General features: G+C 43.3%; 1 protein-coding gene across 2 annotated transcripts in view; it reads right to left on the bottom strand.

Annotated features, from left to right (window-relative positions):
• Nucleotides 1-23,930, bottom strand: part of LOC117763748 (solute carrier family 45 member 3) — a 31,165-nt gene that overhangs the window by 4,961 nt on the left and 2,274 nt on the right. Inside the window, exons 1-4 of one of the 2 annotated variants that reach the window (XM_034589133.1) lie at nucleotides 14,450-14,669; nucleotides 6,695-7,057; nucleotides 1,811-2,001; nucleotides 1,058-1,721 (exon numbers count right to left, since the gene is read on the bottom strand). In XM_034589133.1, the coding sequence (XP_034445024.1) occupies nucleotides 1,058-1,721; nucleotides 1,811-2,001; nucleotides 6,695-6,842 (1,003 nt within the window). In that variant the 5' untranslated portion in view covers nucleotides 6,843-7,057; nucleotides 14,450-14,669. Of the gene's footprint in view, nucleotides 1-1,057; nucleotides 1,722-1,810; nucleotides 2,002-6,694; nucleotides 7,058-14,449; nucleotides 14,670-23,930 lie in introns of those variants that run through there. The other variant, XM_034589132.1, reaches the window with a different exon arrangement.

Raw genomic sequence — 23,930 nt, 5'->3', positions numbered from 1 at the left:
AGCATATTTACCCAAAGGATTTGTTAGCTGTTCAGCGGTAGAACTACACTATGTTAACTGCTGCTCTGTGCCGCACGTGTCCTATAACTTGACAGGAGCCAATATGAGGGACGCAGGAAAGCATGTAGGCATGCAGGAACACAGGCTCTGTCTGTCTCCACCTGTGCTCCAGGAATGCGAGAGCATCCTGCCCAGCTGTGAGAGAGCAGACAGCGCAGCCGGGAACGGACCTGGAGTCAGCGATGTGGAGGTGGTGGAGGTAAAGACCTGATGATCACAGGTGAGGAAACTAGTTTAAATGGTAGTTTGTTTCCATGAAATCCTACTTGGTATTAAAGTCGAAGCCAAATCAATACTAGAATGTCACTCAGAGCGTGCTCCTCCTCCGAGGCCCAACACTTCCCTTAAATTCAAATCAACCTGCACCAAATTGCACACACTCATTATTATCACTTTTCTGAATATGCCGGATTTTGGTCATCAAGATCCATGAGTTATTCCCTGGGAAATCAGTGAAAATATCAAACAACACCCTATGTGATAATAAAAGTGATGAGATTCCTGGATCTGCCCCTTCATTTGGATCCACACCAAAATTAAATGGGTTCTTTCTTTGCCCATCCTTCCACCAAGTTGTAATAAAATCTGTTGTTTTTGCGTAATCCTGCTTACAATGAAATGAAAACACAACATTATTACTGGAGGTAAAAGAAGAAGACTGAGAGAGAGTATATCTCCTCCAAGGCTAACGTCCTATCTTATTAATATTGTGAAAATAAATTGTGGATCTGCCTGTTTACTCTTTTTACTCTAACCCTTTGCTATAGCTTTCCACCAAATTTTGTGGAAATTGAAAGAGTACTTTTGTGTTTTCCTGCTAATAAACAGACAAATACATGCCCATGAAAACATAACCTCCTCGGCGAAGGTTATCAATTTTTATAAAGATAAATGAAGGCATATAATATCCAGTGGCTATACAACATTGTGCTACCTGCACACACACACACACACACAAACAAACACAATTGTAACTTGTACAAAGAAGAAATCTGACCTTCGTCGTATCGCTGCCTGGACATACTTCCTGGTAATGCACTGGGCACGCCCTCGTACAGGCCTTCCCCCACAAAGTCTGTGTAGAAGAGCATGAAAGACATGACGGCCATCCAGCTGCAGAGCTGAGCCACACACAGCTGCCTCATCACTCGCGGGACGTGGCAGTAGCTCCTGTAGATTGCTGGAGTCATGGACCAGCATGTTCTCAGTAAACACAGCAGGGGACCAGACTTCAACAACCTCAGTTTGCACTTCAGCAGGTAGCAGCATGAGCGTGGCACGCCGCAGCGGCCGGCCTCTATCACTCCAGCCCCAGTCTCCAATAAAGATCCAGACCCTGCCAAGCCACTGCTGGCAAATGAGGGTTCCTCAGACACCTTCATGGTGATGAGCAGGCTGGAGATGAAGATAAGGATGAGGAGGAAAAACAGGCACTCAGCCTGGCCTCCCAGGTAAACAGAGAGTAAGCCATGGCTCCAGTCCAGCGCAGGCAGCAAATATCCCACACATCCTCCCAAGCTGACCATGAAAGAGAACATGGCGAAGGCCTGGCCGCAGTCCTCCTCGTCCCGGTACAGGTCAGACAAAAGAGCCTCCAGCGGCGTGAAGCACACTTGTCCGCAAAAGTCAAGGAGTCCCACCCCAAAGATGAGGAAGCCCACCTGCAGCAAAACCATAGAAAACACAATGAATTCTCTTGGTTTGTGTGCTCTGTAGCTGAAATTCATCAACCAACAAACATGTGTGCTACCTGAACCGTGCGTCCACCCCATGCGAAACGGGCAGCCAGGACGTCAGCGTGGGGAATGATCAAAAGTGCCACAAGGACTCCCAGAGACAGCAGCCAGATGAAGGGGCGTCGGCGGCCATAACTGCTGTTGCACTGGTCACTGGCTGAGCCGATCAGAGGGATGAACAGGAGGCCGAGCACCGGACCAATACCTGCACCACAGGAATTCAAAGACAACACAGAATATGAAGAGGAGAAACACAAAGATACAGAGGACGTGAACAAAGTGAATGAATCCAAACATTTTGAAATAGAAATAGGAGCATTTGGTGCAATCACGTTTACAATATTTCCCTCAGTGATAGAGAACAGCCCATTGCTTTTTAAAGAACACTCACAAATCAGAAAGGCACGAGGCTTTTCATTTTATTTTATATGCTTTCAGATGAGAATAATCTCTGATCTTGTTTTATATAAAGTGTTTAGTTAGAGAGCAGATGTTGAGTATTGAGTAATCCTGTAATTCAGTCATAACAAGCTAATCCCTTCCTGTCCACACGCTGTCACCAGAACAATGTGTGACATCTTTCTGTTGCTTATTGGTGAAAAGTTCTGAATCGAGAGTCTGTTCATCGAACCATGAAACTACAGAAAAAATATAAATGAAACTTCCCTGCCCGATTAACATAACTGTGAACTTTCCTGAGAGAGTTCTGTTCCGCAAACGTAATGATTACAGACAAGCAGGTGGATTTAATAATCATTACATCCCCCTAAATTACATACAAAAAGGCCTTTTCTTACAAAACACTGTCACGCTTATCGACTACAAAGGGACTCTATATTACTATATTACTGCTCCTGTCTCCTCCTCCTTGTTGCCGTCCTACCAGGAGGTGAACTGCATGTGTCCCTGCACCATCATCGCTGACTGCTGGTGGTGATTCCTACAGATGGCGTGCTGCCTGAATGTAAGCCACCGTCAGCTCATCCTCCACACATGGCCAGGTCTGGTTAATTGGAGCACGCCATGGCACAATGGGTGTTCACACACAGACACACACATGCAATATCTAAAATGACTAGATCTCGGGGCAGGAGTGTGACATTTAAAAGGCCCCCTGTGGAGTTTTCATTAGAGACAAGTGCATGTTTGTTTCATTCAGTGTTTCTCATTAAAATACCATTTGTGAAAAGGCTATTTACTGAAATCACGTCTGTCCTCGTTCTCATAAACATAAAATACAAACACTGATGATCTGCTCATCAGAAACATTGCTCTGTGGCACCAATAGGGGTCAACGCATTCACACCAAAGACCACAGAGTGATTGTAAAGATGAGCGACATAACGGCTCACCATAAGTGAAGCCAAAACATCTTTAATGTCCCCTGGTGGCTGGCTGCGGGACAGGTCATAAACACTATCTCCTTCATGTTAGCAGATGGGACATGGGTCAAACTAATAAGTCAAAGTCTACGTCGATTAACTGGTTCTTAAAGATGTTTTTTTAGTAAGTTTAAGTTATTTGATTCTATAAAAGTGAGAGTGAGTGATTGTGTGTATTGGCAAGATTTCTTTAGCCTAATTTTTGTACAGCGGGAGGAAGAAAGCATGTCGTCCATCTTTATGTACAGTCTAAGCCAAAAACACATGACCTGACCAATATCCACATGCTCTGACTACTGTTTAACAAGAGAATGAAACAGAGAAAGGGAGGCGACACTTGTGTTTCAGATGCCCTTTAACCTTTATGAAGGAGACAGGCCGAGCAGACAGACGAGCACAAACACAGGCGGGATATCTGAGAAAGACAGACGTGTCAGAAACGCAGTCATCACCCTCCACCACATTTCTTCCTGCTGCAGCTGTGGGGGTCCGTCATTACAATCCTCCCCATCTACAGCTGTAAGACTCACTGTCTCACACGAACCAACCGTGTGTGTGTGTGTGTGTCACATTCCACAAAGTGTGATGCTGCTTAAATAAAAACCTAAATATACTAAATAAAATACACAAGATAAAAAGACGTGTGTATCTTTTCCACTAACACAGAGGAAACTAAAACCATTGAATAAAACCGGAGGACAAAGCAGCCAACAAATGACTATTAGATAAAGTAGAAAGCAGCCATCTGAGAACCTGGCACAACTGCTTGGGGAAATTCGCTTTAAGCCTCCCAAGACACAATATCTATCTTCATTCAAATTGCATTCAGGCACTCCATTATAATACAGGGAGATGAGAATTAGGTTGAGTGCCATCTCCAGACTGGCTAACAGTGCAGGCTGTTTGGGAGGAACGCTACAATGAAATCATTTTTCTTCATATCACCGGCAGCTGTTAAGAGAGGCCGAGGAGTAGAAGTGTATATTGTTTAATCTTTATACTTGAATAGTCACTTCTGTCGTCCACACGGAGCCTTTTGGTTTGGTAGAACTGTATCTATCATCTGTATAGTCACAAGACAATGTCTGAAAGAGAAGCCTTCAGTGAAGAGCATGTGAATACCATTCGGGCCAACAGGACCATGCAACTATTCACATCACTTACAAGTAAACTCGGTTACAGTCTGCAAATATATACCATCTGAGTGATGCTAATTGTGTGTATGTACACGCATGCCACTGATTTGTGAGCAGGGAGACAAACGACCGTTTTCACAAAAGAGAGAGCTGTCTGTCTTAACGTTTACATTGGGAAGAGTTTAAATACACTCTTAGAGGATATACTTAGATTGAAAAGTCAAGAGCAACTAAAGCAACAAATACACAACCATAAGAAAAACTGAATTATATATTAGAGAGACACAATGGTGTGTGGTCGTTGGCTGCACACACTCCAGTGTTTGTGTGTTTATCCGCTGTTGCCCAGAGCAGAAAACAAACTGCACACAAAAGAATTAGTTATTTCTCATGGCACACGGAGTGACTCATGTGTGATGGTGCAGTCAGTAGTAAAATAATGTCGTCGGTAACATGGTTCTCATCCTGTGTGTAAAGAGCGAACAGTGACACACAGTCACCACCCACCCAACTTTACAAAGTTCTGCTTGTGTTGTCACTGATTCAGCTCTATGCTAGTTTGCTAGTTTTGGAGGTTGTAGTTTGTTTTGTGTTGGTCTGCATTATTTTCTTGTTTTTTTTAAACACATTTAATTATTAACTCATGTGAAAACTTTTAGATTACAGAATAAACAATACAGAGAACATTTATTTTTTGACTTTATTATATTATTTTCGGAGTTGTAACAATTTTTTTTATATTTGGGTATTATCTATTACTAAAACATTAGCCACAAAAATGACCATGTGGTTCAACATTTTTCTTACAGTCTCCAAACAAATTAAATATTATCAGCTGTACAAGTTTAGTTCTTATTTGGAGAGCAGGTCATTTTCAGTAACAAGCTTTTTGGTGACCTGAAAACTTTCTTTGATTTAGCATTTCCGACAGATACAGAACAGATTATGTCGGGAAAAATGTCTTGTCGCTTCTCTGTTTTCACCATTTTCCCTAAAGACACAACCAAACAAAAGCCGCCTGCATGATGAATTTCTTTCAAACTATTGTTTTGCAGTTGAGTCACTGTTTACTCTACAGCTGAACTGTTCACATCTTAGAAATACTTGCAGGCAGCAAAACAAGGTTTGGTATTTCCCCTCTGATTTTCCCCATATGCTTTTCTGTGGCACATACTCGTAACCCTATCTTAAGTGTAGTGTCAGTTATTGTTTTCTTCCAGGTCTACAACGCCTCTTTAGTGCTGCTATAATAAAACTGCTTTGGAATTTATTTGGCTGTAAAAGCCTGTTAGAGGTTTTTCTGCCATTTCGAGACTGATGGACACTATGGAAAACACTATATAGCCCATGGTACTGTAGAAAACCATAGGAAAGCTGTGATGGATGAGTTGAATTGATCAAACAACACCAACAGTCTAATTGGTTTTACTCAAGATTTCATGAAGACTTGTACAAAAGATCGGCAAAGCAAAATGTGCAGCAACAGAAAAGGAGGATGCATTAAATGAAAGTCTGATCTGAAGTCAGGTCCAATAGCTGCACTAAGACGCACCAAGTGTGAGTGTGGGAGATCACAGCTCTCCTCCAGGCACTTTGCTCTCCTGCTGCCTTTCAATTAGTGCCCAATTATCACCCTAACAGAACAACAGGTGAGTTGGCCCCCGATTAGCATTACGGCCTCCACTATGTTTTTATGACCTGGATTTGTAGGGAAGACAGAAGCCCTGAGGCACAGTCATACAGCAGCACTTAAACGTGGCTGGACCAGGTCACGTACTTTATGAATCAAACCAATTTACAAAACCTTCATCCCCTGGAGGGTACGGCCTGTTCTGATTCATAATATCTTATTAGTTTAATAGCAACTAATGAAATAATTTTTCCATTTGTTTGATGGTCTCAGTGTAGCCACCGCCGCAAACAAACCATTCAGACTGATGGAAATAAAATCAATTATCCCTTCCTCCCTAATCCCCATGACAACGCATCATACAAGGTGAATGTGGCACCCAAGGGCTGCAGAACTATTATTTGAAACACTCAGACAAGAAACAATCACTCATGAGGTCAGTAAACAAGACAGAGATAGTCTATCGTGTGTGTGTGTGTGTGTGTGTGTGTGTGTGTGTGTGTGTGTGTGTGTGTGTGTGTGTGTGTGTGTGTGTGTGTGTGTGTGTGTGTGTGTGTGTGTCACATTTGCGTGTCAAGTTAAATGAATACCCTGTCAGAGAGGAATCACGGGGGACAAATGATGAGAGCATGCATAAATATGGAAAAGAGGTAGAAGTGAACCTCAAAACACCCAGAGCCCACACACACACACACACACACTACGAGGTAGCAAAGAGGCCTGGTAACCGGATCTTCACCGAGCCCTTACCTAGAACCATGGTCATGTAGCGCTCCTCCACTCCAGCCTCCAGCAGCAGCGGGGGCACGTATGTGATCCCAGCTGCCACGCAGATCTCCAGGCCACAGGTCAGGGAGTTCAGCAGGACGAGACGCCACTGAGACCTCCATCCAGGCATATTTACAGGGGCTGGCTCGCCTTTCCCCTCTGGGACGGTCGCTACTGGGGGCAGGGGAGGGGGGAGGAGGGAGCCGGGCAAGGGCAAGGGGGGGAGCGTGGGGAGGCAGATGGTGCCCCTCAGGGACGAGAGGGCTGTCGGGGAGGGACAGCGGCAAAGACACGTGGGTGACTGAGATGACCTGGAAGATTCATCCTCTTCTCAGCATTCTGGATCTGAAGAGGGGAAGAGCAAAATAAAAGAAAGCCTTAATTTTCATGGCAGCATACAGCATATCCTATAGTTTATAAACGACTGCTTGACAGTTAGAATGTATGAATAAAGGCCGAGGAGCACCACACGAGACAGGTCAGTCTCCGGTCATTCCCAGGTTACAACACCTGGATGTCAGTGGCCTCGGGTTTCATGGGGAGTCTCGGAGCAACAGCTTTGTCAAAACAGAATCTAATCTGCCCAGATTCCAACATATTTTCCAGAAACGAGGAAATGGCAGCAACAGTCACAGGGAATATGATAGTGATGTATTCTCAGCAGCAGCAGCTTCAGGACGGCAGGAACAGCAGGCGGACAGAGGAGATGAGTCAGCTGGAGCGACGTGGCAAACACACATAACCGTTTGCCAGGAGAATCCTCTCTTCTCTGCCTCTGCTGCTGCTTGACTCGTCTTTTTTTTCACATCTCAAAACAGTCAAGGCAGAGGGTTTAAAAAAAGGAGTCAGTACTTATTACCCATCTCTCTCCTTACTGTCGCCCTTTCACTTCCACATAATAACTCTAGAATTAGTGGGGTGAACTGGAATCCAGCCTCCCCCAGGCTGACCCTGTCATTATCTGTATTATTAAGCTCTGTTTGCAGTTTTAGTCACATGTGGGTGTCCCCCCCCCCCCCCCCCACATATTTCCAGCAGATTACTGCAATTGTTGAGCACGTGAGAAGTTTTTAGCACCTGAAAAGACATCTCACTACAGAGAGACGATAAGGCAGGAGGTAGATTAAGTGACAGGTGAGCCAGATGGTCTAACGCAGCATGTTTAACCATGCTGGCTTAAAAAGACGCAAAGTCCAGTTGCGCCAGATACAGGAAAGAGGGGAAGTCATCGACTGCTGTCAAGGTTGTGTGTTTAAATCGGAGGTAGAGCTGCAGCCGTCCACACACAACTCTCAGCTGTGTGCTTCAAGACGCACAAAACACCAAGGTGAACCACACCAATTGCTATTTTCCCACACTGACAAACAGGCCAACCATGCCCTGAAGGACAACCTTTCCAGACAATACCTGACATTCTCCATTACACGCCTTATTGTAAAGATAGCATGTGTTCATTCTGCCTTGTTCACTCTAAATCTAATCCTGCATTTTTACAGCGATTATAGTGATTAACTTTTAAACATGTAAAGCAAAAGAAGAGTAATAGTTTATCCGAGAATCATCATAAGCTTCTTTTAGGGGTCAAATATCTGCTGTGACTTCACTTTAGAAGACAAACAAAACAGCCGCATTAGAGGAAGATATTTAAACTGTGAAGAGACAGTACAAGAGAAGTAACATGTCTGCAATTAATATACAAGACTTCCTCCTACAAATGTGTGCATCCATTTGCAGATCTCTGCTTCTCGGCGAGCACAAAAAACCCAGAGATCATCGTCATCACCCACGAAGGAGGTGCGCGTTCTTTTAAAGCAGAGGGAAAGAGCAAGAACAGTCAGAACAGCCGCAGACACATAAACAACAAGGTGCTATATTTGCATTCGGTGTGACATTTCTCTGCCAATGTTGGCCATCTGTTCTCTCTCAGCAGACAAAATGGATGTCATCATCTCCAACGAGACTTGCCTCATCGCTAAGAGATTTAAAATAATGCATCTCTTCCCAAGCCGATGATTTAGAGAGACTAAATTGTCTCAATAATTATATTTTTACTTGTTTAACACCTTTCATACAAGAGATCAAAGTGCTTCAGAATATAAAGAATGGTGTGCTGAGTGCTCCACATGTGAATTAACATAGTAAGTATAACAAATGCATCTCTGTTGCCACGTTTACAGCTGCCTACCACGACTGTGGAGTTTGCTAGTGTGGATATTCCTGTTTTAGTTTAAAAACTCCTGTTCCCTTCCTGATTGGTTCTTATCAGCGATTCAACTATCAGCAGCAGATGCAAAACATTACAAACACTTACTTCTATTGACAGTTCCACCTTGTCGTCAGTCCAATACCTTTATTAAACCATTATTAGCAGGTGTATGCTGATTATTTAAACGTGGCTAAAAAGGTGATTGATTCCTTTCCCATTGCCAGTAAAGAAGCATGATTCTCTGTTTTTATTCCTCAGTGCATCATTTTCAATGTCCCAAAATGCACCGAACTTTGAGGCGCTCTCTCACTCTCTTGCCTAATTAGCGCGTTCATCCGGGTGTCTCTCTTCCATCACTGCAGATTGGAGCTGGAGGCGATAATGACCTGGGTCTACTGCAGAGTCATTCGACCCGGGGGTGAATGCCGATAGTATCCATTCCCATTTCAGGACAAAAGCCAGATGTTAGTGGGTTTTTTTGACCAGTGGAAAAGGGGCTTAAGAAAAGATATCTGTTATCTGCTGTTCCTCATTCATCGCATTTTCTGCCGACTGCAAAGTGACAATCTGCCTCCTGTTTACACCAGCACGCACATGATCAGTGTATGGTAATGGTCATGTGATATGGGTTTTAGGTGTGTTAGCATGGACGGGGATTATAACTGATATGGAACTAAAAACACAGATTGTTTTAGTATTAAAACTAAGACGTACTAGTATGCAAATAGCCAAAGTTCAGTGTGAGATGACGTGTCAGCTAGATGACAGTGTTTTCTCAAGGAACAAGAGAGGCTTGCTGCTTCTGTCATCAACTCTGAAGTTCCGTGTCCTTGGATTGACACCACTTGCAGAAATAGCTGTCATTAGGGATCCCAGACTCAGAATATCCATAGAAATCCTCCCCTGCCTTTCACATCATTATAAATTGAAGATGTGAACTGAATGTCATGAGTGATGCCATCAGAGGTCCTACAGCATTCATGCATTCGCAGCTCAGTCATCCTGTGCCCTGATATTTGACTTGACAGGCTCTTTGAGAACCGGAGAGACAAAGCAACAGGGAGCGACGCATTACAAAATAATGTGTTACTGAAAGACACCCATCAGGGGACCAGGCTTTGCCCCTATGGCCTGTCTGGCCACTGCAACCCCCTCCCCGTATATCCTGTGTGTATATGTACTCCCTCCCCTCCTCCTCCCAGCATTTTTCCCTTATCCTTCTTCAACCCCTGAGGTCAGCCTCGTCTCTGACCTGCATTCTAAGAGGACTCTTTTGACATATCTGCCCACGACTGGTTATGCCTTTATGGTTCTGGGCTTCAGTGTGAATGCTTTCTATGGCAGCCCCAGCTGACTCACTGTCAGACTTTCTCACTGGAAACAGAGTGGGGCCCCCGGTGGCAAGAATAGCGAAATCTGATTTGTCTACCCAAGAAACTGCGGCCTGTCTGGACGCCTGCCCGAATGGAAGTCAGATTCCAGGGTTTTGTTAATTGTATGGTTGTTTAAATTTTGACCCGAGTGGTGGTTGCATGTCTGAGTTTGGACAGGGGCGAAGGTAGAGGAGGGAAGGATTGAAGGACTGTGGCAGGGATCAAAACAGCAAAATATAGAGCAGAATGTATCACTCCTTCCATCTGCCTCAAAATCCCATTAAAATGGCATCAATTTTTTTGTTTTAAATATGGCACCCTTGAGCCAACAAAACAGAAAAGAGCTCTCAAGCCCTTGATTTAAGGACAGAGAAGAGAAACGCACTCACGGCAACCCACACAGTCATTCCACCGCTTACTTAATGACACCTCTGACTCTTCAATGTATTCCAGTCGTGCCCTTCATCGTCGTCCCAGAGCCACGGAGACACAAACGCACACACGATGTTACACAAACAACTCTCCCTGTCACCTTACATGTTTAAACCTTACACGTTTAAAGGGGGGGGGGGGGGGGGGGGGGGGGGGGTTCTGCTTTTGTCAGCTCTCCCACTGCTCCACTACCAAGTCCTATTCAGCTGCAGCCCCCCCCCCCAAAAAAGAAACGGCCCCATTGACTGAGCAGTATTCTTACAATACAAAACAGGCTTTGTATACATTGTGCCAGGGAGTAAGTGATATAGTGAGGTATCAAGTCCATTTCCAAGTTGTTTATTAAGACAGGGTTTGTATAAATGGTAGTATATAGGCATGTGTGTGTGTGTGGGGTTGGGTGGCTGGGGCCTGGGGTCTCCCGGCAGACAGCAGGGTTTGGAAGAGAAGAGGGGAAGGAATTGCTCTGAGATGACATCACAGCCACTAGTACAGTGGAGGCTGTGGCTGCAGGAACCACAGCTGGCGGCTCTGGTTCTGTGTCTGGCTCTCGCTGAATGGCTGCAAAAAAATGTGGCCTCCCTCCCTCTGAGCTCCCTCTCGCTAATGGACCAGACCATCTGCATTGACCATTGCCTCCCTGGCATACATCCTGCCAACCCTTTTCTGTGGCTCTCCTCTGTTTTCTCAATGACACAAACAATGCTAGATGAAGCCACCCTTAATGAACAGTGCCCTGCTTACAGTGCTGCTATGGTATCACTACCTCAGCATTTCTCAGCAGTGCCAACTTGGCAGCGTCGTGGACGTCCTGTGCAGAGCGGCGTCCCTGAATGGTTTCACGCTCGGGGGGCCGCAGCTAGGTTCGTTCTAGACTCAGTCCTCAACAAGTCAACATGTCCTCAGAGGGGACTTTGAGGGTTTCTACCTGATGTCAGGACTAAGGAACCACGGAACCATTTAGTAGTATATAGTTTATGTAAACACTGGGGGCAGATCAACTGTCTGCAGTGCGAAAAACCTTAACTGCTCTTAGGTAGTGATGGGTCGTGAATTTAAAATTTTGAAATCAGTGAGTTTACACCACTATTGTCTTAAAAAATATATTTTCTCTTGCTTTACAGGCGCCTGGTATAAAATAATGTGTTACTACTGCTACTGTTTGAAGGTGGTTGCCGTGCACCTAAAAGCTGTTTGCCAACCAGATTAAACCATAAAAGAAGAACATAAAACAAAGATTAGATGTAACAGGAGACACAATGGGGCCAATCCGGTATAATTCAGACGGACTTTGTTGGCTGTCATTTTGCATGTGATTTTTGCTACAAATGCGTGTTGAGTTTTGTCCGTATTCACAATGTTTTTACCCTTAGCAGAGGTATGGCAAGCAAGACTGCCATTTTTTGGCAAAAAGAAAATGAGAGGCAGGTCAAACCGGTACATTTTGAATGGGCCAGTCTTTTTCTTCACTGATCACAATGCAGTTTGACTTGAAATTACCCATAAACTCATTTGATTGATTTCTTTCACTTTAACTACAACTTCAAACATGCTGTAACTTCCCTCTCCCAACATGTCACACACATATTGATGTTTAACCCATTGTCTGAATTTTCACCTATAATTTTCAGCATAATCTGCACTTATTTTCACAGAAGATGCCGTCTAATATGTTAGACATCCTGTTATAGACATGCTGTATTAAATGCACTTCATCAGTCCATCTTTTCTTTCTCTTGTTTCCACAGTGTTTATCTCTACCAGGTGTTCGACATCATAACATGGCCTGTGAGCCCACCATCAGACCTCTGACACCATTTTTTCCAAACACACGGTTTCCTTCTGTTTCTGACAACTGGATAATAACATGGAACTTCAATAAAATGTTTTAAAGTTTAGCGTTTGGATTTGCGCTCTGCCACTCTGCTCACTTGAAAGGCAGCCCCGACCGTGCTGACCCCCCCCCCCCCCCCCCCCCCCCCCAGGCTGTAATCTTAAGCCCACATCCATCCCTGTGACCTCTGACCCGGCCTTTCACCACAAATCATGTGACCAGCCCAACATTTCAAAGACAGTGGCAGCAGCATACTGATCAGAGACGATATTAAAACTGGTGACTGGTTAAGAATGGCTGTCTGTTCGAGGACTGTGCTGCCTTGTTAAAAACTCAACCTGTTAAAGTGTATTTCTGTGAGTAGATGTGATGGGAGGCACATTTTGCTTTATGTTGGAGCAGGAAAAACAACCTTATCTAATGACTTTGCAGTGTCAAAACATAACATGATCTTTTTTTTTTTAACACTGCACCTAATGAGGACAGTGACTCAGAAGAAGTGAATTATGTTCAACAGACCAAAAAGATGACAAGAAACTAATATGGCCTTTGAGAAAGCAAATCCTATTTTAGGGAGAAGATGCAAGTTCTGGTTTAGGGGGTGGGGGGGGTCTAATAAAGCATCTGTACTCACTAATCTATTCATTCACAGGGCAAGAACACCCCAACACTGTTTTGAACAGAATCTCAATACTGGTGATTGACTGTTTTCCCATTGCCAGTTGGAGTTTTGCCGTTCTTTCAGAGGTTAGTGGATGTTAGTTTTTTGACCAGTGGGAAAGGGGCTTAAGTGTTTATCTGAGTGAGATAACAGAGGAAACACACAAATTAAAACGCACAAAAAAAACTTATCAGATAAAGGTCGTAAACAAATGTGCGTAGGTGTGTCAGGGTGAAGTGAGGGAAGCCTCTGCCCACATGAGAGAACGAAGCCAGCTACAGCCACAGCACAGGGAGGTGACCGTTATCATACTGGCCCATGCAAATAGCTCAACAATGGCGTGCAGCAGAGTTGAGCTGTGTAGCCTCTTGTGAGTCAATGTGGCTGATAACGTGCCTCCCCAGACTGAGGCTTTCTTGTCTCTGTAAAAACCTATTGTGTCGAGGTGAAAGCGCTTATAAGAGGGAATGCAGGCACTAATGAGTTTTCATTCAACCATGATCAGGTGTGTTTACATGTAGATAATAGAGTTGTCAAACTTTTAATTTGGTTTCATCAGCGACTGGTTAATTGCTGTGAGTTGGTGTTTCTGATCAACAAATAACATGCAACACATTTAAATAATGATTAGTAATAAAAAAAATGAAATGTCTATATGGATATTTTATTTGTTGCTGGTTTTTATAATCAAACTACTTTGTAGCGTGTTAAACTGTTGCTCAGTTACACTCAACAGACATTTATGAATGAATAGCTTTATCTTCAATTATCATTGAATTTGAATTTTAAGTCAAATTCTTAATACAGCAACACGTTATATAGCTTATATGCACATGCAATACATTTGAACAAAAGAACATTCTTAAGTATAGTAAAGTTATAAAAGGGCACGTCAGAACTTCTTTGTCAAAACCATGGCTTAAATTAGATTTAGCAAAAAAAATCCCAGCTGACCTTTCAATACCATTACCCCCCCCCCCCCCCCCCCCCCCCCCCCCCCCCCCCCCCCCCCCCCCACTGTACTGATGTACGGTTTTATTTCATATGCTTCAATAAAGAAAAGAAATCCCAAATGTCAACAACACATGACTAAAAGCATGTCTTTACAAAGGATTACATTAAATTCTATTTATTTTATCCTGTGTTTTAACCATTAGCATCTCTGGCCTTTCACACCCAAAAGGGAAAATAAGATGTGATAATAGCAAAATAACACGATGAGTCAACTCACCGGCCAAACGAGTGAAGCTCAGTCCATCCACAGCCCTGCGTTGCTGGAAATTCAGCATCTAATCTATTTTAAAGGTTGCTCGCTCTCTTTATCCAATCAACACGTTTCGCTCCCTCGCAGAGCACTGACTCTTTTGACCACCTGCTTCAACTCTGCGCTCAAGAGTCTGACTCTTTCTTTTAATCCTGCCTCCTTCCGTGTCGCCTGTTCCCTCCTCTCTTATTTAGCCCACCTCCTTTGCATCCCTCCCATTATTCTCCCTCCCTCCCTCTCCTCTGTGCCTCTGCCTGGAAGGTGGGAATTGGGGAAAATCCCAAAGCACTTGAGGAATCCTGTCACTTTCTGTCTGCCTGTGTCTGCATCAAAACAGGGACTCGTCTCTGTTTCCCCCCCCCCCCCCACATGATTTTGTTTGAAATTCAATATTCAGACCAAAGCTAAAACCTTGACTTGAGATACAAAGTTACCAGAGACACACACTTACCTGTGTTGTATTGTAGGAGCTCAACAGGCATTTAGGAAACAAAGAATGAATTGATATCGTCTAGCAACCCCACATGAAGGTCCAGTCCCCTCACCCATTCTGTCTCACCATCTATAACCACTCCCTAAAAGTTATGTATTATACCCCCTGACCCAGGACCGTATTCAGTTACCTATCAGGGCAGAGGCAGCTCTCCCACCTTCTCCCATTACCTCTCTTCTTCTGACCCAGTCTTAAGCTCACGCTCCTGCATGACCGCTTGTCCGTGGACTCCTTTAACCCTATTTCCTGACTCACTGGCTCAAACAGCAATAAGCCTATTTGGGTAGACACATACATGCACAGACCTACATCCTCATTTGCCAACACACTGTACACACACACACACACACACAGTATCACTCAACCCCCGGCCGGCTGCCATGTACCCCGCGCCTGCAGGCCAAGAAACAACCCTCTATAGAAAAGCTTTTAATTTGATAACAGTGAGCAGAGGAAAGAAAGTGGAGTGCAGGGAGATCCAAACTGGGGAGGGTGATTACTGCTGGCTGGGTGGGAGCGGCGGGGGTGTTGAGTAATGTCATTAGACTACGGCGGGCTTTAAGGAATCTCCGTTTCTGGAGCCCGGAGGCAGATCAATATGAAGACAGAGTGCAGAGAGCGACCGCTGGCAGCACTTCTCCTCCACAACAGGAGCGGCTTGCCTGGAATTAAGAGAATTCTGAAAATCCCATTTTTGGAGAAAATCACTGACTCAGACGACCGAATCCAGACTTACGGAAAAAAAACATTTCCCCCTCCGCACGTAAATCTTTTCTTTGGATACATTTAGAACAAATAAAAAAGTACAAATAGAAAAAACAATGCCCTGCCTTTAAAAAAATAGGCAATTACCCGCCCCAAATACAAATATGCATGTCTCAAACACACACCCTCGCAACAGCTTAATTATTAACTTAGAATAGAAATCTCTCAAAAGCATTTCTTTGTGTGCAGGAGAACTGTCTAGAGAGAAGAAAAAGATATATGCGTTAAATAGGGTGCAGCCGAAACAAACCAAAACCTGAGGTTCCACAAACACCCAACTGACATCTCCTTCTACAAATGACTCTGTTTCTACATGACCCGATAGAGCAATACAACACTGCATATCTTCAACCCCTCACCATGCTACAAAGTTGTTTCTGTTGTTGACATGTTGTGTGTGTGTGTGTGTGTGTGTGTCTGTGTGCGTGTGCTCGACTACAGCTTTTGCTAAAGATGTATGAGCACTCTGCGTAGGCCAAGATGGCTTTTAATTCCATGGTAGCCTTTTCCGCAAACCCGGCATCTCCAGCGCTGGCCAAACCCAACAAGCCCATAATAAGCTCCATCGCACTGCTTTGATAGAGTGGGAAGCCAAAACAGTAAGTCAGAAATAGAGCTGCTGGGCCACTACTGTTGGTGTAGCAGCAGGGACCCAATAAAGCCTAAATGTCACCCACATTATACATAGCACGAAGGATGGGACGGGAAGGTTCAATCACTCATTGTGTGCTTTCCACCGCAAATTAACCTTTAAGTAAATACGTGACGCCGATGCTTAAACACAGAGCTTCTATACATACCTAATCACTTTTAACATGTAGCGCCTTCAGGATTAGCAAGGACCATCCAAGAGCGTCAGAGAGTTAACATTCTCCAAGTGTTATCTATATGAGGACATCACATAGCTGCTCCAAGACTCGTCTAAAACAGTCCCCCAAGGCTTAAGAATCCCATCAGTGTTTTCGTTATCCAGGGCCATCTGTTGCACACTGCATACATGCAACTTTCACAGCTGCAACACTATCATAAATAATGAAAATTCAATTAAGAAACACTGGATGACACATGATGTTACATCCTTCTTTAGTAAAAAAACATCACTTTGTACATGTCTGTTTTACACATCTTTGTTTCCTGGGTATTGGCTTTGCACAGGTCATTGAAGTTTGAATTTCTACTTGTTTTGTATGATCATTATATATATATAAATATATATGGACACATAATCAGGAACAGAAACAAACAAATTGCTGTTTTCAAGTTCCCTAAAAAAACGGTGGGATCTCTTTCTGAAAAGTAGCCTCACGACAGGACATGAGTCGTCACTGGGTTATAGCAGAACAAGCACAACTACAATTACCTCCCTGTGGTTGTATGACTCTGCCGACCAGTCGAGTTGCCGTTTACATCCATTTCTGTCTAGACTCATGAGAAAATGTATTTTGGACTTGGACAAATGAGTCATGGAAAATATACAAAACCTTAAAGTAAGTTTCAAATCCCGTTATTGGTGGTTCAGAATAAACTATCAAAACAGGCCATTGGTGTATGGATTTGCGGTTTAATGCTGTTGCTGATTCATGTGTATCACATATCGTCAGCCATTTGTTTCCTTGGTTGTAGCCACATAACGATGGATGAATGGACAGATGATTGATTTATTGATTCTGGGAGCAATTTAGGACATGGGAAAGTAAGTTGTAATACAAAGACTGACTTTGGGACTAGAGAGTGTCTTATTGAAATGACCAGAAAGTGTGATAGTTTCTCTATAATCAGATTATTACAATATCTGATGAAAGGGATATGTGTAAGTTTTGCTATTCCTACAATTAGCAATCTTAGAAACAAGAGCGCTACAGAAGGTACACGTAACCCCCTCGCTTCTGACCATATCGGCTATTGACAATTTCACAGGTCAACAATGGAGCTCAACCAACACCAGATAAATCCAATAAGAATGCGATGACATAAAATGGCAAGTGTGACCATTGAACAATGAAGAAATGACAAAGGATAGTGGTGACAATAAATACAATACATGAAATAAGCGTTCGGTAGGCCACAATGCATCAGATATAGGAATGCAAAGCAAGCAAAAAAAGGCAATGCAATTTCTTTCAAATATAAGCAATAAAGTCGAGTCAATCAAGTTAAAAACTCCATAGTTGTAGCATAGAGTATCTGGGTAGCTTGACGAAGAAGACGGCTGAGAGACATTATAATAGAGAAATCAAGGCTGGGGAGGTAGTTCCAGCTGTTTTTCAAGAAACTAGAAACACCAAGGTCATGAACCCCCCCCAGCTGCATGAATACAGTTAATACAGCCGTCCATACAGGACTGACAGACAGGAGGACAGATAAACATCAACAGGTCCATCTCTCTATTCCAGCTGTTGTCAGGGCTCGAGTGGCCCCAAGGCACAATGATTAACGCCTCAGTCAAATGCTACACAAAGCAGATGGTGAAGATGAAGAAGAGAAGGGCAAAGTCCTCTCACTCTCTCCCTTTATTACTAGTATACACAAGAAGGCATGAACCCACACACACACATATACACACCACTAGCCTCCACATTGTGTGCACACACGCAACATTTAAATCATTTTTTGAATAACATCCTGACCACAGTCATGAAGTGCTCTGCTGTGGAATTGTAATCCTATATACTGCAGCCTTTCCTTAAAAAACATAAAACCAGCAGTATAAAAACACAATTACACAATAGGAAGGGTGTTACAACTTTACTATCTTTGTGTTCCCGAACCCTTAAATGCAGACTAAAAGGCGGAAGACTACTCTCGGCCTTCTGGGAAAACGAGAAATGTCAATCGTTAGGTCTACAAAACAAAAAGCCAGACAACAAAAGAAACATATAATCAAAACAAATCTTTCCTGCTCTCATGTTAATCGTGTCTTCTTAGCACTGGATGAAACGCTCCAGAATCAAACTACCCAAGTCACCAAACAGAACACTGTTTAGCGTTAACGATGGAGCAGCAGTCCTGTTACTTGTCGTGTGTGTTTGCATTTTTCGCAGGCACCTCTTTACACATTATTCGGGCTAAGGACTGTCATGGGACCGATCCATCATGGCTGATCCTCTAAGCCTGCAGTACGGAGCATTTCTGACAAAACATGGGGTCTGGCAGAAACAAGCATCAAAGCACTCACACACACACATATTGACTCAAATCATAAGCTTGATCCTTTCACAAGGCATCGAGCATCTCACATATCAAAGGTCTCCCTCCAACACTCAATAGCATCCCTTTCAGCCCGCTACATGAAAGAGAACACTGTGGTGTCTCATAATGTGCTGTTTTCCCCATTCACAGAGCCCAACTTCAAAGAGGGCTAAATCAAGTTTGAGACATTTCACTGTCCCATTGGTTTGGTGTTTCCTTGTATTTTTAGCACCAGATGATCAGGAGATGACAGGGTCATTCATTACATTACACAGAACACCTTCCCTGATTTGCTCTTTCTAGATCTGCAACCTAACACACACTGGGCTCTCTCTGACTTGTACTTAGAGTTAAGGAGAGTGTGAATATGTATTGCGAACATCTGGCCAAGTCCTTATCACCATGGGAAAATGTCTGCGGACAAGCCTGTGTTATCCCTGCAGGGTCAGTGCTTGTCTGGACTTCAGCTGTGGTTTAGCCGTTTCCTCATGAGAAACTGTCAAAGTTGTGCCTCTCATTAATGGGTAATTGCGGTAAAAGCGATAGGCTCCACTGCCGTTTGTCCTCCTCCTTTCGTGAGGCCAAGACCTCGGGCTGTTTTGACTTCAATGCCACGCACTTCCCCTCCACACATGAACCATGTGGGCAGAACTAAGTAAAGTGAGTAAATTGAATTATGCTAGCAGAGGGGTGTAAGAAAGAAACAACATACTTAGACTCAGACTGGTGGGTCTCCTGAGGACTGCATTATTAGCTATTAATAACTTATTGGCAAAGGCACTCAGGTGTTTCCCCATTATTTACCGAGCTTGTTGCGGATCGCCAGAATCTAATTTGTCCCGTCACAGTCTGATAATGATCTGTAAAATTTGAACACTTCTCATAATAACACAAAAGATCAGTGTTGTGCACCATTGCGTTCTTGTAGAGCAAAATATCCATTAGGTTTTAACCGTCCTTTGCAGTTTGGCAGACTTCCGTACACTGGGTAGAGTTGATTAAGAATCTGCACTTGCATGCTAGTGTGTGGTGTCTACATTACCCACAATGCCCGACATATCAGTATCAGCCACTGTTTGCCAATGTGTGACTCTATAATTGACTCACTCTTTTCATTTACTTCTAATGACAGGAAAGAAAAATAGTAGACAGTTACTGTGGCCAACCATTTTAGCTGAAAGCCACTTATAATTCATGTTCCCATAATTTACTAAATAATTCATTTTTTCTTTCTTAGAAACTGCTGCAGCTTCATATTTCACCCACTGTGTTACATTCAAGTTTAAATGACGAGAATACAGAGCAGCAAATTAGGATTAAAGAGAAAAGCAGTTGGCCACAGAGAACTGAGCCAGTGCCAAGGCACCCACACATTTTGGCATGGCCGAGATTTCATTCCAGGCTGAGGCGAAGATAGGGAACATTCATGCCTTTAATCAGACAAGATATTAAAAGAACACATAACCTAGATGCCTGAATTTGACGATGCCTTCACCCTCTCGCACCAATTAAAGTTAGCCATGATCCCAGGAGTGGTCCCGGGAGGACTCTGGTGCTGACAGAAGCTCAGCCATGCATATCATCCTCTCAGACGACGAATGGGAGTCTTTCATAAGGGCCGCAGAAGGAGAGAGGTGTTAATGTAGTGTTTGATATTTGAAAACCGATTAATATTTAACAAATGCTGAATTAACTCAAGGTGAGATAAAAAATTAATGTAGTCTTAGAAAGATTAGTCCAACATCGAAAGCCTTGCCATAATATAAAAGGAGACGGGCTGCTAAAATTCCCACCAACAACTGTGAGAATGCAGCCGTAACGTCAAAAACAATGAACTAGTTGAATAATAACGATGTCAGAGAGGTTACATTCCTTGGTGGTAGGGTAGCTGTCATCTTTTCTTCTTGCTCTGGCCCATTAGGGAAGCCTGTAAGCGGTCTTTTTCTTTGGCCCAGCTGGCTACAGGGCACTATTACAGGGAAGCTGTTTGGACTTTGACCCCGCTGCCTGGAGAGAGCTGGGAAAAACGTTTGAGCTCCTCTGCTTCCCGTCAATGAGAGATCCAGGAACCCGACATGTTGCTTGATATTCAGCCCTCTTTCCCCCCCGCTGCTGCTGAGTTACGGTGGTCTAATAATGTGCATTCTAGCATTTGCAAGGTTTCATAGTAGCAGGTCCTGTATTGCTTGTGATTGGTGGCCGTTGTCCTCTGGTGAAAAACATACTGAGTGACAGGAAAAAAACACTTTTTCCCCATTAACTTTCTTTTGCCATGACCACTTTTCTCCCATGCCCCTGTTACAACAAATGAGCTCACTGTTTTTACAATTATTAGCGCTTGAGGGACAAATTCACCTCTGCAGTAAATGTCCAAGGTCCAAGTGGTTTGAATGCTCGCCTAAAGATAACAGCAAAACCCAGTGCACAGATCTGAGGAATAAAAGCTCTTGCTAAATCTGAGTTCAAGCTGAGACAAAGGGAATAGAAGCAGCCAGCATGAATTCTGTCAATATAAATCAAATAGCTCATATTACATGAAACCAAAGGCAACTGGTCCAACTTAAGCATAGACAAGGTTTTACATATAAATACATCTTCTTTATAGTGCATAAAATTGAGGCACAACTAGCATAAATCTCAGTGACACGTACGATAAAAAAGATAGAAAAAAACACAGTTCAGGCCATGAATCCTCAACAACTTGACTCCTCTGATGTTAAAGTTCAAACCTTAAAGTAAGGAGAAGGATTATCATGAGAGCCATACAACAGAACTTTTCCCACTGAAGTAAAGTGTCTGCTGCACTTCTCTGATGTGAGAGACAACCATTGTACAGATCGCATACCTGCGACTGCTCATGGCTACACATGATACCAGAGCCACAACAGCACACAATGCTTTGAAGAGGACACAGAGCTTACGAGAGAAACCCCCTCAAAAACCCTTCCAGTCAAACACGATGGGCCCTCCCCATTCAGAAGAGGTAAGAAAAAAAAAAGAAATCACGCCCACCACATAATCCACCACCTGTCTGTAAAAACATATGCAAGAGCCAAGAGTAATTCACCGGGAATCCAGGTACACACAGAAAACACAAGGAGCACTCCGAGCTGGAGATAAACAGCCTACCACTGATTAAAACCCTAAGCCTTCAGTCTGCCTAAGTAGCTTGGTGTCCTCGACGTTGGGTGATTATCCTGCGCTTGGCTTGGGGGTGTATTAGACTGTCGGAGAGCAGTTAGAGAACAGCCAGCTGGTCTAGCCACAGCATCCAGGGTGAAGAAAGCAGTTCTATCGCTGTGGAGCAGATGAGCTCTGCAGAGAGCGGAGCAAACCCCTCCTGGGGCGACACATCGAAAGTAGAGAGTGGTAGAAATGTGTCTGCACTGAGAGCAGACTTGCTAGTTTGATCACACAGAAAGAAAATGTAGTTTAACATGTTGGTGGTCAACCACAATATGGCCGATGCTGATAATTACAGAGCAAGGCGGAAGATGCACAATGTGTTGTTGTTTTTATTTTTTGCATCTGATAATAATATACAACAACATAGACATTTATTAAACATTAATATATTATTGACTTGACACAGAAAAAACATTTGTAACTAAAACAAGTGCATAGTCCGTGTCGACCACAATATTTTTGTAATCAATTACCTGGTTGGTTAACAATAGATATAATCTAAGGCTACATTAACATTTTAATGCTAACGGTCTGTCCACACAAGTGTTCTATCTCCATATTGGTGCTATTCCCCTTCCCTAGCAATGCACCTGAGGATGAATATGAAGTGGACACTGGCCATGTCAACTCTGCAGCTGGTTGCCTGGTTACAGAAAATTATATAAAAGGAGAAACAACAATGGTGCAAAGTAAAACGAGGAGTTTCTTTTCTTGGACGGATGACGAGGTGGAGCTACAAGCGTAAACAAGCCTCTTTCTAAAGGTAGTTTAGTCACGACTGATAAGAGCCAATCAGGAAGCAAATGCAGGCGACTGCATCATATTTTCCAGTTGTCTCCACAGTTACCCGTCCATACGACAACACAGCACCGGAGTTTTCAAACTAAAACTAGGCCGGCAGTGTTTTCCAAACTACAGAGCGGTGTGGATTAGCAGCTGTAAATGTGACAACAGTGATGCCTTTTAAAACCCAAAATGTGGATGTAGCCTAATTCTGTGGGAAACACTGGGCCAATTCATCACTATTAAACATAGCAGAGGATGAATTTTGGACAATTGTTAAAGAGGAAGAGGAGAAGAGAGGAGCCGCCGGGGCCAACGCGGGCTAAATAGAAGAGTCTATTTTCCAGGGCAGAATGAATAACACACTTGAGTGGTCCATGGAGAGGGAAAGAGGTCTTTGTGTGATGGCACAGTCACGGTCATGGTGACAATAAAAGTCCCTCTGTCATGGGTTAGAGCTGTTTAACCTTTTGATCCTCTTCCTTCTTAATGTGGTTTTGAGCCTTTAAGGTTCTAGTATACTCCCCCCCCCCCCCGCCCAAAAAAGAAAAACCAGGATGGAAATTTTTAGCTCTCAACTGAACTGCAGCTTACTAGAGAAGTTCACTCAGTAGAAAATGCAGTTTACATTCCTGACATTGTATTTGGTGGATAACGAAGTTTAAATTAGGAAAGAGGCTTAAACGTGTGAGCAAAGGGATAAAGGCAAAATTCAATTGGTCCACAACGGTGTGAAAACAAAGTAAAAAATAGCAATACGGTGATTTCATGATTAATTTCATATTTTAAGTGGGATAAAGTCTTTGCATCTCAATCCAAGAAGATTTTCCATCAAAAGATTCATGAAAACGAGACAATACTCATCAATATCACACTCTTTGATTTACACACAGTAACATGGGATTAGTATTAGCAATTTTGTCTCAGGTTTTTATAATAAAGATTATGGTTTAAGAATATATATTAGCTGATATATCCAGATCATGTTTTTCTCCAGAATTCCGGTACAGCATCCCCCCACAAAAAAATCCC

This window comes from Hippoglossus hippoglossus, chromosome 6 (assembly GCF_009819705.1).
Source record: "Hippoglossus hippoglossus isolate fHipHip1 chromosome 6, fHipHip1.pri, whole genome shotgun sequence".
In the NCBI taxonomy this organism is placed as follows: domain Eukaryota; kingdom Metazoa; phylum Chordata; class Actinopteri; order Pleuronectiformes; family Pleuronectidae; genus Hippoglossus; species Hippoglossus hippoglossus.
This window is presented reverse-complemented; position numbering and strand designations above follow the sequence as displayed.